At 39.1% G+C, this 16,470-nt stretch overlaps 1 protein-coding gene across 2 annotated transcripts in view; it reads left to right on the top strand.

The window, feature by feature from the left end:
• Positions 1–1,875: 1,875 nt before the first annotated feature.
• Positions 1,876–16,470, top strand: part of LOC307034093 (rho guanine nucleotide exchange factor 7-like) — a 20,662-nt gene continuing 6,067 nt past the window's right edge. Inside the window, exons 1-14 of one of the 2 annotated variants that reach the window (XM_079672830.1) lie at positions 1,876–2,287; positions 3,654–3,737; positions 6,801–6,885; positions 8,361–8,482; positions 9,012–9,216; positions 10,340–10,431; positions 12,753–12,847; positions 13,194–13,289; positions 13,693–13,815; positions 15,527–15,665; positions 15,825–15,884; positions 15,989–16,135; positions 16,281–16,367; positions 16,451–16,470. The exon at positions 16,451–16,470 is cut by the window's right edge and continues 59 nt beyond it. In XM_079672830.1, the coding sequence (XP_079528956.1) occupies positions 2,123–2,287; positions 3,654–3,737; positions 6,801–6,885; positions 8,361–8,482; positions 9,012–9,216; positions 10,340–10,431; positions 12,753–12,847; positions 13,194–13,289; positions 13,693–13,815; positions 15,527–15,665; positions 15,825–15,884; positions 15,989–16,135; positions 16,281–16,367; positions 16,451–16,470 (1,520 nt within the window). In that variant the 5' untranslated portion in view covers positions 1,876–2,122. The remainder of the gene's footprint in view (positions 2,288–3,653; positions 3,738–6,800; positions 6,886–8,360; positions 8,483–9,011; positions 9,217–10,339; positions 10,432–12,752; positions 12,848–13,193; positions 13,290–13,692; positions 13,816–15,526; positions 15,666–15,824; positions 15,885–15,988; positions 16,136–16,280; positions 16,368–16,450) is intronic. The other variant, XM_079672831.1, reaches the window with a different exon arrangement.

Genomic DNA, 16,470 nt, shown 5'->3' on the forward strand with positions numbered 1-16,470 from the left:
TTCTTTTTTTTTCATATTTTTGTTGTTGTTGTTGCTAGGGGGCCCCTAGTGGCTGCGGGATCCTAAGCGGCCGCTTATGTCGCTTAATGGATCGGGCCAGCTCTGATTGTAGGACATGTTACTGGCATAATAAGTTTGGTATACAATTTTGCTATACAAAACCTATGACACAAACTTTCCTACAGATGGCGACACAGGCCAGTTTGTTGCAGTGGATAAAAGGCATTTATTCAATACATTAATGATGTCATGCCCCTGCAGGCAAATGGAAAAATCGACATAACACGCTGTTTGGTTATATTGAATAAATTAGTGCGTTAAGAATATATTTAACTAATTCGATTTTTCCTACAGTAAATTGCACTTGCAACTCATTTTACCAGCATGTAACGTGAATACTACATTTGCAAAGACTCAGTGTAATCCACAATAGTTTGAGTGTTACATTTCAGTGTGGCTTAATTAGCCATGTATTTTAAATGTGGATATTTTTGAATGACATTTTGCTGGGAATAGAGCGACCAATTACATGTAGAAATACCTTTAATCTACACCTATTTGGAAATAAAAGTATTATTTATGGTCAGATACAGTACCGTCGTCTTTGAGTTGAATTTCCATTCAACTGTCTGGTTGGTCTGGTGGTGTCTTGCCTCTGTTGCATTCACTGAACACGGGAAATTACAATTCTGCCGTCCTCTCTAGTGTCATGATGAGGTTCAGGTAAAGCACGTTGGATGTATTATATGATTGACTCAATAATATAATACACGACTTTGAGAGTAGGCAATCTAGGTTTATTAACACAATTAATTAAACATACTTATCACGGCGACGGTGTACTGAGATTATTATTATTATTATTTTTTCATAATTTTTTGTTGTTGTTGCTAGGTGGCCCCTAGTGGCTGCGGGGTCCTAAGCGGCCGCTTATGTCGCTTAATGGATCGGGCCGGCTCTGATTGTAGGACATGTTACTGGCATAAGTTTGGTATACAATTTTGCTATATACAAAACCTATGTCACAAACTTTCCTACAGATGGCGACACAGGCCAGTTTGTTGCAGTGGATAAAAGGCATTTATTCAATACATTAATGATGTCATGCCCCTGCAGGCAAATGGAAAAATCGAGTTAACACGCTGTTTGGTTATATTGAATAAATTAGTGCGTTAAGAATATATTTAACTAATTCGATTTTTCCTACAGTAAATTGTACTTGCAACTCATTTGACCAGCATGTAACGTGAATACTACATTTGCAAAGACTCAGTGTAATCCACAATATTTTGAGTGTTACATTTCAGTGTGGCTTAATTAGCCATGTATTTTAAATGTGGATATTTTTGAATGACATTTTGCTGGGAATAGAGCGACCAATTACATGTAGAAATACCTTTAATCTACACCTATTTGGAAATAAAAGTATTATTTATGATCAGATACAGTACCGTCGTCTTTGAGTGGTTTAATTAGCCTGTCATATATGGACTGTCCTGTCACGAGCTGCGTCAAATCCATACAGAACAGCACGTGCTGAAGCGGAAGTTGGATGGTTTTGTCTTCAAAATAAAAGGGCAAATATATTCACATAGAAATATGAAAGTGCTAAAGTTAATTAAAGATCAGTCATGCATGCAAACACTAGGCTAACAACAATTCAATAGTGTATGTAAGCGCTTCACAGTCATGACACTTATACACAATATTAATGATACAAACTGGTTAAAAAGACAGTCAACAGTGAAATGTCCACAAGCTTTTATTTTGAAAAGAATCAAAGGAAGTGGTGTTTCACAGTGTCTCTGTTTACTCTGGTACTGCTGCTACAGTTGTGCATGCACGCAGGTGATGCCAACATCCGCTCAGAGAGAGAAAGACAGAGAGAGTGAGAGAGAGTGAGAGAGAGAGAGAGAGAGAGAGAGAAAGAGAGAGAGAGAGAGATCATATAGTCATTTCCACATTTATTTTTTCCCGTTTTGCATCATCAGTGTGTGTTCGCAGTGTGCATTGACCGTAATGTGCAGACTAGGCGGGGCTGGCTGACCCTCCTCTCTTATTTCGGACAAGTAGGAATAACACTGCTGCTGCTGTTTTCTGACATTAGAGACTATTTCCAGGCATGAGTTCAGCCGAGCAGACGGTGACCTGGCTCATAACGCTGGGGGTCCTGGACTCTCCCAAGAAAAGCATCTCTGATCCGGAGGGTTTCCTGCAGACCTCCCTACAGGATGGAGCGGTGCTGTGCAGGCTGCTGGAGAGACTGCGACCCGGGACGGTGGACAAAGTGAGTACAGGCATTGAATAGACTGGGAAAAAACACATTATCCAGAAGCATGCATGTGGGTAGGTACACGTAGAAATAATGAAAACAACATAAATTACTTAGAAATGTCAGCCTATATCTACAATATATTTTTTTTACTGCACATATTGTATTACATTCTATTTCAATGTAAATACTGCTTTATTTTATTTCATTTTACTATATTTTTTCATGTTATTATAGTGTTCTTAAAATAGCTCTCTATCTGTGTTTTTAAATGTTTGTTTTACTTGTATGTATGCACCACGACCCCAAGTCAAATTCCTCGTACGTATCAACCTACCTGGTAATAAACCTGTTTCTGATTCTGATTCATAATTAATGAATAAACACAATTAGAATGAACATCCTGCTAGGGGAAAACAGTAGATGTAAAACAGTGTTATGATTATGAGTATTTACTGTCTGCAAATAAGCAATAAAACATCCCCAATATGTTTTAACATTTTGAAATTTGGTTTGTTGTGGAAAAAGAGAGGAGAAATTACATATTCAATTGGTGTATCATTACTTATAACCCCAGCATGTGGCCATACAGGCGACCTATTTGTTCTGTTTTCCAAATTGTTTAATATACATTTTAAGGAAACAAAAAAATAAAAATAAGGATTGAATATATACATCATCAGAGGATTCGGGTCCCTGCATAAACTAGGAACTAAAACATATTGTTGCAATACTTTAATACAACTAATTATTTAATCTAGGCTAATTATACTTACTAATTAGCCCTAATTTACAGTACTAAAAAACTACAGTGCCATTGTCTCATATTATGCTGCAGGCCTACACACACACACGCACGCACGCACGCACGCACGCACGCACACACACACACACACACACACACACACACACACACACACACGATGGACCATGAACCTGTCAACGTCATATCCTGCTTTGGTTTATCCATCTTCCGTGTTAGTTAAACAAAATAAAATAAAATAAAAGCATAACACGTTTTAGCTTCTCTAAGTCACCACCTATACTATTTTTTTTGGCACTAATTTTGAGAGTATCACATTCTATTTCAATGTTTAAATATATATGAGTTGTTTTATTAATTCAATTTGGCCAGATACACAACATTTTCAACACAGAAGGAACAATACATTCAATTAACATTTTAATTTGAAAGTTGAAACCGGAAGTTCAGCTTACATTTAGCTACCTTGATTCTGGTGAGCATCAAGTGGCAAGTGCACTAGCAACGCCTGCAATAAGATTGTTTTAATTCTGAACGAACCTTTAACACTTTAATTAAAGGTTTATTATTAATTTGTGGGAGTATTTAAAGCTAATTTAGTCACTTTTTTGTGTGTAGTTTTCCCAGGAGCCTAGAGGAGACAGCGAGTGTCAGAAAAACATCAGCGAGTTTATTAAAGGCTGCGGGGCTTTCGGAGTGGAGGTGAGTAAACATGTCAATAATGTATTAATTAATACACAATTACACAGTACTAATCCTAAAAAAACACACTGCTTACGTACACACTTATACAGCCTTTTAAAAGTTATGTATCCTGCTGTTTTTCAGTGTTTTGTTTCTATTTACGTTAGGCTACTGTTGTTGACGTCAGGAGCAACAGGTGATTACCACCAACCTGGAAATGTGTCATTAATGAGTAAATACATATGTGAGGAGGATTTATTTTTGTGATATTCCTCGAAAATAAACCAATTTATTCTAATAATGTGTCTCGGTTTAGTTAATTAGAATTTTAGATTCACATATTTGAGCCATTCAATGTGCTACCACATTGATATAATGGTAAATACTAAAAAAAATAGAGAAACTGATGTAAGCCAGTGGAGTTTTCTGGTTCTTCCTTTGCACAAGTCACCGTTTATTTAGGGTTTATAAGTTGGAACTGATTGCTTAATTAGTGGTAGTAAATCATGTACTAATTCTTCACATTTACATCTCTTTTGTTCTAATGAATCACAACCTATACTGTAGGATGTGTGCTTGTGTCTTGATTTTGGATGTTCAGTTAAATTGTTTAACTTACAAAACTAGTTTCAGAATTAACCAGAAACGTTGCATCGATGTTGGATGTTTTGTCAGGGAATTATCTTGAAATGTAGACTGCTCTATTCCTATTTCCCTCATTTTCCGTTATCATTGCTGTCATGAGAAATACTTGTTATTATTTCAAACATTGCATCAGTACCCAACTCTTTCCAAGTAGTCTGTACTATGGCATTACGCTCAACTTGCAGACAAACATGCTTCTACTGTGATTCCTCAAATAGGTCACTCAGAACTTATTTTTTACAATTTAATAGTGCCATGATTTAGCTGATAAGTATTCCAAAGCTAACATTTGGTAAACAAGGCAGACGTATTTATCAGAAAGTTGAAAATACTCATTTAATGGGTGTTTGGCTGCTGGCAAGTTTACCCCAAAATCAGTCTGTATTGTAATCAGAGTTCAAAAGCATTGTGGGGTGTGTGCATGTATCTGTGTGTTTGCACAACAGTGTTTCCAGCCAGGTTATATCCTGCCCCCACAGAGGGTGTGTGGACAGGGCTGGTGAGTTGTGTGGTAAAAAATGCCCCCACACACACTCTCTGACTCACACACTATTGATGTCCGCCATGGAAAAAGCCATGTACTGTAATCATTATGGGAAAGCATGCAACACAGGAGTACCAGCTGTGGATCTATTATAAGGTTTTGCTCCAGACTTGGGAAATGATTTGTATGTCCAGTCAGTAATAATCAGGGGTGGGACAAGTACTCAGATATTGTACTTGAGTAAAAGTAGAAGTACTCAGATCTTGTACTAGAAGTACCATAGTGTAGGAATACTCTGTTACAGTAAAAGTCCTGCATTCAAAATGTTACTCAAGTAAAAGTAGAAAAGTATTATCATCAAAATATAGTTAAAGTAGTCATTGTGCAGATTGGTCCTTTTCAGAATAATATATATGATATGTTTTATAATGATTGATCATTAAAGTGTTCTCAAAGAACCGAGTTTGAGAAGATGAATTTGGGGAGAGGAGTGTTGGTGACGTAATGCAACACGTTTGCCAATCACTTTGATTAGAGGCATGTCAGCCATGTTGCTGGACATTACAAGCAGCGTAGTAATTCTTCCAGACACTCACCGGACAGACAGAGGAGGAACAGAGCGGGATTACAGAATGGACAACACACGCCCCTGTGGTTGAGATCTGACTCTAATCGGATCATTAATCTGGCTTCTGCAGCTAATTAAACCTAATCGAGGGGGGGGGGGGTATTGATTAATTTGTGCCATCTCTGCTGCATTAAATCAATCACCCCCTGTTTTCAGGTAAGCCAATCACAGGCGTTTATTTTTAAGATGTATCTGCTGCTGTCAAATTGAAACTCTCATTTAATAAAAACGCTTAATTTTGATATAAAGTTGTATAAGGGTTTACTTCTTCCAATAGAGACAGTTCTCTTTTAAAACAACCAAGTGCAGTTGAACTAATTTCTTTGTTAAGACCAACAGCTAATCATGATAAATAATGTTTAACTAGGAATGAATACTGCTCTGTAAAGGATGAGATGTCCTCCGTCTTAAGGAGCTGTCATTGCTCTCTGTCGCTGGCACTCTACATGTGTTTCCAAGCAGTCTTTATCATGCCCATTAATACATAATATAACTGTGAAAGCTTCGGCAAAATACTAAAGATGTGTATCAATGCAACCTTAGCACTGGGACATTCACACTGCAGTATAAAAAGCCTCATATTGTATTTGGCGCGATGCCGGCGGAGAGATGAAAGTGTGTTTGAGTCCATACTGGGCTGACTACTAATCAGCCTGTGTACATAAATCACGCCGAGTGCACTCCTAAAAGCAGGACTCCATTAAAGCATTGTGTGGTTTCATTATTTGATTAAACAGACCCAATCTTAGTCTTTTTCTCTCAGCATTCGACTTTTAATTTTCACTAGTATAGAGTTGTTTAATGAGGTTATTTCAGAGCTGACTCCACCTTCACGCCCTGAGAATGTAGAAGCCACTCAGTGTGTACTATACACAAGATTAGGGGGTTCAGAGGTATTCTGATTATGGCAGTGTGTGTGTGTGTGTGTGTGTGTGTGTGTGTGTGTGTGTGTGTGTGTGTGTGTGTGTGTGTGTGTGTGTGTGTGTGTGTGTGTGTGTGTGTGTGTGTGTGTGTGTGTGTGTGTGTGTGTGTGTGTGTGTGTGTGTGTGTGTGTGTGTGTGTGTGTGTGTGATGGGGAGATTACAAGGGGAAGCTCAGACCTTGAGTAATCCCGCTGCAGACTGCAGTTGGAGCAGAGACGTAAACCCCCCCACTCAACACAGCATTTCTTCAGTTTCTACGCTGACGTTTGTTTTCATTATGCAACTCCTAATGAAAACTGATGCAAGAGAAATCAGGGTTTTGAAGAGGAGAAGAAATCCTCTTTACTTTATTACTATTTCCTATTGTAATTTGAATTCTTTATTTGTTTGTTCTCCTCTAGCCTTTTGAGGTAAATGACCTCCTGCAAGGACAGAACTTCACTAAAGTCCTAAACTGCCTGGTTGCCCTCAACAAAGCTACTGAAGGTGAGATCATTGGGTTTATCTGTATATTGTGTATTTTTTAAGGCACGCTTTCCATGTAAAGGTGTTTCATAAGTTTAAATATGTATGCTGAGTAGTATCTAAAAAAGGCAATTCATTTGGTAGAAAACAAATAATAAAAAGAAAAATAATCACAAGGATTTCAGTAGGTCTTCGCTCCGACTCTGTCAAGCTCAGGCCCTAATAAATGCTCTTTAGTTGTTCGTTTCATCATCTGACCAGGGTTCATTATTACTGAAAGATATTCTAACAGATTACCTTGACCTCATATTATCATTATATTATTATTATCATTAGCATATATCGTCTGTAGGACTTCTCACCGTCCCAAGCTATCACCTCAAAACCATGGGTGCTCGAGCTTTCAGCTGCTCGGCTCCCAGACTCTGGAACTCCCTGCCACTACACATCCGACAGTCTGATTCCATAACAACATTCAAAACCCAACTCAAAACCCACCTGTTCAAACTGGCCTTTTCTTTATAACCTGTACCCTGTGTCCTTCTGTGTCCTTCTGTAGTCCATTTCCTGTTGTTTGTCTTGTCTTACCCCGGCTGATACTTCACTAAATTCACTGTTTTAATTGTTCCCTATATTGCCCCTATGCCCTGTAAGGTGTCCTTGGGTGTTATGAAAGGCGCCCCCCAAAATAATTGTATTATTAAACTGAACAAAAATATAAATGCAAAAATTTTGTTTTTGCTCCCATTTTTCATGAGATGAACTCAAAGATCTAAAACATTTTCTATATACACAAAATAACCATTTCTCTCAAATATTGTTCACAAATCTTAAAAAATCTGTGATAGTGAGCACTTCTCCTTTGCCGAGATAATCCATCCCACCTCACAGGTGTGGCATATCAAGATGCTCATTAGACAGTATGATTATTGCACAGGTGTGCCTTAGGGTGGCCACAATAAAAGACCACTCTGAAACGTGCAGTTTTGCTTTATTGGGGGGGTCTGGGGGGGTCCGAAATCCCTAGGGTTAAACCCTAACCCTAACCCTAACCCTAACATGTCACCCATTGCTTGATATTGGCAGGAACTGGAACACGCTGTCGTATACGCCTATCCAGAGCATCCCAAACATGCTCAATGGGTGACATGTTAGGGTTAGGACCCCCCCCAGACCCCCCCAATAAAGCAAAACTGCACATTTCAGAGTGGCCTTTTATTGTGGCCACCCTAAGGCACACCTGTGCAATAATCATGCTGTCTAATCAGCATCTTGATATGCCACACCTGTGAGGTGGGATGGATTATCTCGGCAAAGGAGAAGTGCTCACTATCACAGATTTTTTAAGATTTGTGAACAATATTTGAGAGAAATTGTTATTTTGTGTATATAAAAAATGTTTTAGATCTTTGAGTTCATCTCATGAAAAATGGGAGCAAAAACAAAAGTGTTGCATTTATATTTTTGTTCAGTGTATATTGAACCTCTCTTTGCAGATCTGAGTGTTTCCGAGGACAGCGAGTTTGTGCCGCTCTCGTCTCACCTGAGGATCAAGTCGTTCGACTCTCTGAACACGAGTCGCTCGTCCAAAGCGCTGCAGCCTCAGTACCGCAGCCTGGTGAGTTACCATGACATCGGGAATGAAGAGAGATCACGAGATGTTGTTGTCGTCATCTGTTAGCAAAATATCTCTCATCACCGGCTTGAGCTTGAATCTCAGGATCCATGTATCTGTGATCCTCTCCAGAATGGAAGTAGTCATCACATACAGAGCATCAACTAGTTCCTGAACAGTGTCCTTCACATGCTGATATCCAAGAGAGGGAGTTACACAGTCCCAAGATGGAGGAATAGAAAGCAGTATTCAATGTTTACTTCAGATTAGCTCTACATCAGAAATGAGCATGCTTGTCATATGTCTCTCTCCATAGAGGCTGAATCATCATGTTAATCACATAGCTATCATATGCCTCAAACAGTCCTGATGCTCTTCTAGGTAATCACACATCCTGTCATGTTCACAGCTACAGTTGGGATACCTTTGTTATCATGTGGACTCTCATACTGGAAGAGGACATTCACTATTTCCCAACATCATCCAGCACAGAGTCATTCAGCTCAGCCTTCATTCCTCTCCTCTCCCTCAGGACATGTCCGAGGGCAGCGGGTGTGGCCACTCGCTGTTCAAGGCGCGCTTTGCTTTCGAGCAGACCAATGAGGACGAGCTCTCCTTCTCCAAGGGCGACATCGTCTCTGTGATACGACAGGATGACGGGGGCTGGTGGGAAGGGTCCTGCAACGGCCAGTCCGGGTGGTTCCCCAGTAACTATGTGCGGGAGCTGAAGGCAGGCGGTGGGTGCAGCTCTCATTGTTTCACATGATGTGCATCTTGTGGCTAGAAGCTGTTCTTACATATACACCATTTGTTAACATCTTTTTTTTCCAGTTTTTCACAAATACAGTATGTCCAACATTTATGACAACAAGTTGCAAACACATTCAAAAACCATTGACTTTGAGAGGAGGAAGCCCAGTGTTAAAATGCTGACTCATTACCGCTCCACTGTATCGCAGGTTTAAATACATTTGCAGTCAAATAATTATTTTAGTCAAACCTTCTAATATGACATTTAAATTTTAAACATTTTATCAAAGCAGTACAAGAAATCAAACACACACAAATGAACACACTTACTACAGTTCTGCCTTTACTGACAATTCCTTACTACCTTTCTAATTGCTTTGTATGTTCTTGTTGTCAAGTCTAAAAATAGAGCACTCTCTGCAAGGTGATTTTCTTTTTCAAGTCTCTTCAGAAAAATATTGAATCTGCATTTCTGACTAAGCACTGTTGAGTTCATGAGGCTGTACAGCTGTAAGAGACATCATAGTGGTTTGATTGTGTTGCTTTTCTGAGGAGGGAATGCAGGACAAGAGGAAGGAAGCGAGACAAAGACAGGAAGAGCCAGAGCTGCTGTATAGAAAGGAACTTCCTGACTTAAAGCAGAAAACAAGGACCATCATTACAGCACACTGAATGCATATGTAGTAGAACACATTTGTATATGTGAGAGATTAAACTCATGATGGTTGTTTGTGAAGCAGACATTGTTTAATTGGAGGTCTGCACGTGGCTTTTGTCTTTGTTCACTGACATAAATGATTATTATGAGACATAGACAAAGGAAGCTTTATTGCAGTCATTAGACCTTCCTTTGTTTCCGTTCCAAAACCAAGATCAGGCTAACAAGCATAAGGAAAGCTAAGCAAAGAAACCTTTTTCTGGTCAATCAGACACATCCAAAGAGTACATTATACCTCCTATTATCCAACAAACAATCGTTATTCATCTGGCTTTAAATTGCAATGCCTCCAGGGGGCAATAATGAACTGAGGGATATGACAGCATGGGCTATTATAGACCTGGAAATAACCAGGATGTTGACGTTTTCTCTCCTTCTTTCTCTCTTTATAGACAAGACATTAGAAAAGCCAAAGTCTGGGACACTGAAAAGCCCCCCCAAAGGTTTCGACACCACCATCATCAGTAAGACGTACTACAATGTGGTGAGCATCAAACTCTAATAAGTGTGTCTGCAAAAAATATCCCTTTTCTTGTATAACATGTTCTCGCAGTCATGGGAAGAAGAACACAATATTCCCGATCTAATTTCTACTAGAATAGCTTAGGGATGGGACTATAATTATGATTTTTAATATCAATTAATCAGGATATATGTGGATTTCTGGGTAATGAGATAATTACCCACATTTTTTTATAAATATCTCCTATTTCAGCTTCCTCTCGCTCCCTGAATGAGCATATCTATCGGATAGTTCTTGCACGTGTGTCTGCTTTTATTAAATCAATTATTTTTCATCCGCACATTGTAATTAATGTCTTTGTGCCCGTGTCTGTCTGGATATGCATGATGTGTGGAGGCTGCATGTGAGGCTGCATGTGAGGCTGCAGCGAAAGACGAAATGTAGGTTATTTCTTCCAGCCCACTGGTTTCTGGGACAGCCTTGCCTCAGGGTTGGCTCCTGTGTGTGTGTGTGTGTGTGTGTGTGTGTGTGTGTGTGTGTGTGTGTGTGTGTGTGTGTGTGTGTGTGTGTGTGTGTGTGTGTGTGTGTGTGTGTGTGTGTGTGTGTGTGTGTGTGTGTGTGTGTGTGTGTGTGTGTGTGTGTGTGTGTGTGTGTGTGTGTGTGTGTGTGTGTGTGTGTGTGTGTGTGTGTGTGTGTGTGTGTGTGTGTGTGTGTGTGTGTGTGTGTGTGTGTGTTTCAATAATGCAAGAAGCAGCGATAGGCTCTTTAGACAGTCCATCTGTGGTTATGGTACCCGAGCCTCTTCCTCACAGACACTGCCTGCAGTCAAAGCTGTTCCCAGACAGCAAAAGAAGATATAAATAAAAACCTGTCTGTCTTTCTGCTAATGGACAGAACAGAAATGGGTATAATGCACGTTTTAGGCCTTTTCATTTGAGTGCATTTGTGCAGCTAGCTGGTGTTCTCATTCCCAATGCATTTACTCAGGGATGTCAAACTCAAATACACAGTGGGCCAAAATAAAAAAATGGGTACTAGTCGAGGGCCGGACTGGTTCAATGTTTATTGCAAAACGTATTGAAATGAACTTATTGCACATATTCAACCTGGAACTAACAAAGCTTAAATGATTGCCAAAAACAACTTTAAACATTAAATAATCAGTTCATTCATTTCTTATGGCTCTATCTGCAGCTTCTCCAGAGTCATTTCTTATGAGTACATTTTCCCACAGGCCAACAACAGCTTCAACAAAACTATTTCCCTCAAAGAGAAACCAAACATGCCCTGTTGTCTCAAGAAGGAAACATCCATTAAACTCAGTGTGCTGCTCTGTGATGCTAGTTCAGATACTTGGCATCTCATCTTGGGTGCAAGGTCATCAATGTTTGGGGTCAGGCTCTGAGCTGAGGAGACCCTCAGGATGGAGTGAAGGTGTGCGTGCAATATACCGGCGGGCCAGATCTAATAGGAATTAGAAATTATCCTGCGGGCCGAAATTAAATCCACCACGGGCCTTGAGTTTGACACATGTGCTCTACATCTTTTACACACACAAAAAAAGAATTTATATCGATTAATTTGACCTGCTTTATCATCATTTTATTACTTCCAGACGTCAGCAACATGCAACAATTAATTACCCGAAGCCTCATTCCTCAGAGGTTGGGATGTTGTGGAGAGATTGGCCATTTACCCCGAGAACTCAGACCCATTAAAGGCTGCTCGAGCCAGTGTTACATGTCCCATAGGGTCTGATATCTCTCCATTAGCTTATTACAAAATACATCCCCTATTTACAAGTGGACAGTTTTTATTTTGCCCTAGCTGGAGATCCAGTGTTACATAATTGGAAGTTCCATTTAACACATTTTTGTATTGAAATAAGCAGCAAAAGATGAGTCTGACAACCTGTTTAGGTATCCCACTTGGCCTTAATACTTAATATGAATACATTCAGCTCTAATGAAAACTAAAAAGGATCATTTGATGGAAAGATTTCATTTGAATAATGCATTTTCAATGTAATGGGTTATGTTGTTGTCTGCAGTGGTCCATTTGCTCTGTTGCAACCAGTCCTTTATCAACCAATTATTTTCTTAACTAATAATAGTAATTGTCTGGTTTATTAGACATTTGGAAGTAGTGAAAAATGACCTACTCAGATTTCCAAAAGTGCTTGAAGTCATATCTGTTTCTGGATTTCTATGGCCAAAAGCAAACTGTATTGACATTTCATTTTGAAACTGCTCTCATATATCTTTCCCTAACTTATTTAGTTTATTACTTACCGTATTTAATGTAATATTATCTCTGTTTTTGGGTATCTGTGTCTCCGTCAGGTCCTCCAGAACATCCTGGAAGCAGAGACTGAATATTCGCGGGAGCTGCAGAGTCTCCTAGGTTCATACCTGCGGTCCCTTCACCCCACAGACAAGTACAGTTATTTTTACCCTTGTTATTCTTTTATTCAACAGACTGAGATCTTAAAGGAAGCCGTACACACACGCCAGCAACACTATTTTAACACGTCAAATTAACCGTATATAAGAACTCGCACATACTGTATATTTTATGCAACCTGGATGTTATATACAGAACCACATATGGCATCCTATTGTGTAAACATCACACTGCTTTGGAATAACTTTCCATATATATTGGAGCTTTGCAAAGATAGTGAGTTATTTATACCAACCTTTTATTACAAATGTCAGAGATCGTTTTTATACAATATTCTGTATATTAAATAATGAATGACTCATCTCTCCTCTCCTCTGCAGACTCAGCAGTCTTGACATCAGTCACATTCATGGAAATCTGGAGGAGATCTCCACCTTCCAGCAGATGTTGGTTCAGTCCTTAGAGGAGCATACCAAGTCAGTTCCCCCCCCATCTACTTTCTGATAACGATGCTACTCAAACGAGTCAAAATATGATATCTGGCTAATAATTGTATTGTATTGTATTTACGGGGATTTCTATCAGTTTCAGAGTGGTATTGTTTAGTTTCAAGTATGTAAAACACTAGCATGCTGTTTTATTCAACACAATGCATCCTCCAGCTTCGTCACAACCTAATATTGCAGTTATTAAAGCTACAGAGACATCTGGTGGTAGACTGAAGTAACAACGTGATTGTCTGAGCCCTTTCTGTCTAATGTTTGCTCAGTATTAAATTAAGTATAACACATATTTTGAATTATGAGTGTCACCTCATAATTATCATCTTTTCATCAGGGGAAGTTCTTTTTCATTTTAACATGAAATGTGTGTGTTTAGACTCCCAGAGAACCAGCAGAGGATCGGGGGCTTCTTCCTAAACATGATGCCCCAGATGAAGATCATTTATGTGGCTTACTGCTCCAACCACCCGTCTGCTGTCAGTGTCCTCACTCAGCACAGGTACACTCACTGGGGGGTGCATGCATTTCTTTTTGTGTGTAGTATTTACTGTGTGCAGAGGTGGGAAGTAGTGGAGTACAAATACTTCGTTACTGTTCTTAAGTACATTTTTCTGGTATCAGTACTTTCTGACGACTTTTTACTTTTACTTCTTACATTTTGAACCCAAATACCTGTACTTTCTACTTCTTACACTTTGAACAGAAATACCTGTACTTTCTACTTCTTACATGTTGAACACAAACACCTGTACTTTCTACTTCTTACATGTTGAACAGAAATACCTGTACTTTCTACTTCTTACATGTTGAACAGAAATACCTGTAATTTCTACTTCTCACATGTTGAACACAAATACCTGTACTTTCTACTTATTACATGTTGAACACAAATACCTGTACTTTCTACTTCTTACATGTTGAACAGAAATACCTGTACTTTCTACTTCTCACATGTTGAACACAAATACCTGTACTTTCTACTTCTTACATGTTGAACACAAATACCTGTACTTTCTACTTCTTACATTTTGAACACAAATACCTGTACTTTCTACTTCTTACATGTTGAACACAAATACCTGTACTTTCTACTTCTTACATGTTGAACACAAATACCTGTACTTTCTACTTCTTACATGTTGAACACAAATACCTGTACTTTCTACTTCTTACATGTTGAACTCAAATACCTTTACTTTCTACTTCTTACATGTTGAACACAAATACCTTTACTTTCTACTTCTTACATGTTGAACACAAATACCTGTACTTTCTACTTCTTACATGTTGAACTCAAATACCTTTACTTTCTACTTCTTACATTTTGAACACAAATACCTGTACTTTCTACTTCTTACATTTTGAACACAAATACCTGTACTTTCTACTTCTTACATGTTGAACACAAATACCTGTACTTTCTACTTCTTACATGTTGAACACAAATACCTGTACTTTCTACTTCTTACATGTTGAACACAAATACCTGTACTTTCTACTTCTTACATGTTGAACTCAAATACCTTTACTTTCTACTTCTTACATGTTGAACACAAATACCTGTACTTTCTACTTCTTACATGTTGAACACAAATACCTGTACTTTCTACTTCTTACACGTTGAACACAAATACCTGTACTTTCTACTTCTTACATGTTGAACTCAAATACCTGTACTTTCTACTTCTCACATTTTCCAAACAGGCTGGTTCCTTTAGTCTGAATGTGTGTTTGGTGGCGTGATCATTATTATTTAGAGTCATTGCGTGCCTATTGATTTGAACACGATCCGTGTATCCATCACTTCCTGGTCTTCTCTAAAGAAGAGGGACCAATGAAAACGTTGTCATGTTGCTGTTGTTCAGCATGGAAACATTCATTAGCTAACAATGACATTATTGTTCTATTAATATAAAGGGAGTTCAGGTACTCTTTAAAACAGCTGCTAGTTATGGGTACTTTTTACTGAAGTACATTTCAAAGCTCTTTACTTTGACTTGAGTAAAGAAGTTTAGTCAGTACTTCTACTTTCACCAGAGTATTTTTTAAACACAGGTATCTGTACTTCTACTTGAGTAAAGGAGGTGTGTACTTTTGCCATCTCTGACTGTGTGTGTGTGTGTGTGTGTGTGTGTGTGTGTGTGTGTGTGTGTGTGTGTGTGTGTGTGTGTGTGTGTGTGTGTGTGTGTGTGTGTGTGCGTGCATCACAGTGAGGATCTGGGGGAATACATGGAGTCGAAGGGAGCGTCCTCTCCAGGGATCCTGACCCTGACCACTAACCTGAGTAAACCCTTCACCAGACTGGAGAGATACCCCACGCTGCTGAAAGAACTGGACCGACACATGGAGGTTAGCGATAAACCACTGATGTGTCTTTAATTCTTAAACAGATTTATATTAAACAACAAACAATGTTTCTTGGTTTCTTCCACAAGAACGTGCCTGCATTTTATGTCAATGCTTGATTTTGTAAATGTTGTGTTTCTATGTTTTACCCCATTGTGTTAGGATCAACACCCGGACAGAGCGGATCTCATTACGGCGATAACTGACTTTAAGACCTTTGCGGTAAGATACAGACAGTTTAGTTAGGATTGAATGTGCGTATATATCTTTACTTACACTTGCAATATGAATATCCTTTCGTTTCCTGTGTGTTTGTGTTTGTTCAGGCTCACTGCCAGAATGTGAGGAAGAAGAAAGACCTGGAGTTGCAGATTTTAACGGAGCCAATCAGAAACTGGGAGGGTGATGACATTCGTTCTCTGGGTCCGGTTCAACACATGTCGCAGTGCACCGTCCACACGCAGAACTGCCAGGTACTCACACTGACTTACTCACTCAAACATATGTCATGTGACCCTACCCTGACGTTGCATTTAGACCCATAATGAACACACACCACTGTTGAGTTCAAGTGACCGTGGAAACACAGTTCAAAGGTATTCTTGTTTTGCTTTCCAGGAATCAAACGAACGCTACCTTGTCCTCTTTCCTCACACTCTGCTCGTGCTCTCCGCCAGCCTCAGGATGAGTGGATTCATCTTCCAGGTGCCTAACAGCACATCTGATTTAACCTTAATGATGTCTAAAAGCATACAACATGTGGTTTAACACATTGTGTGTTTCTATAGGGGAAGATGTCACTGTCAGG

This window comes from Notothenia rossii (assembly GCF_949606895.1).
Source record: "Notothenia rossii genome assembly, chromosome: 3".
NCBI classification, from domain to species: domain Eukaryota; kingdom Metazoa; phylum Chordata; class Actinopteri; order Perciformes; family Nototheniidae; genus Notothenia; species Notothenia rossii.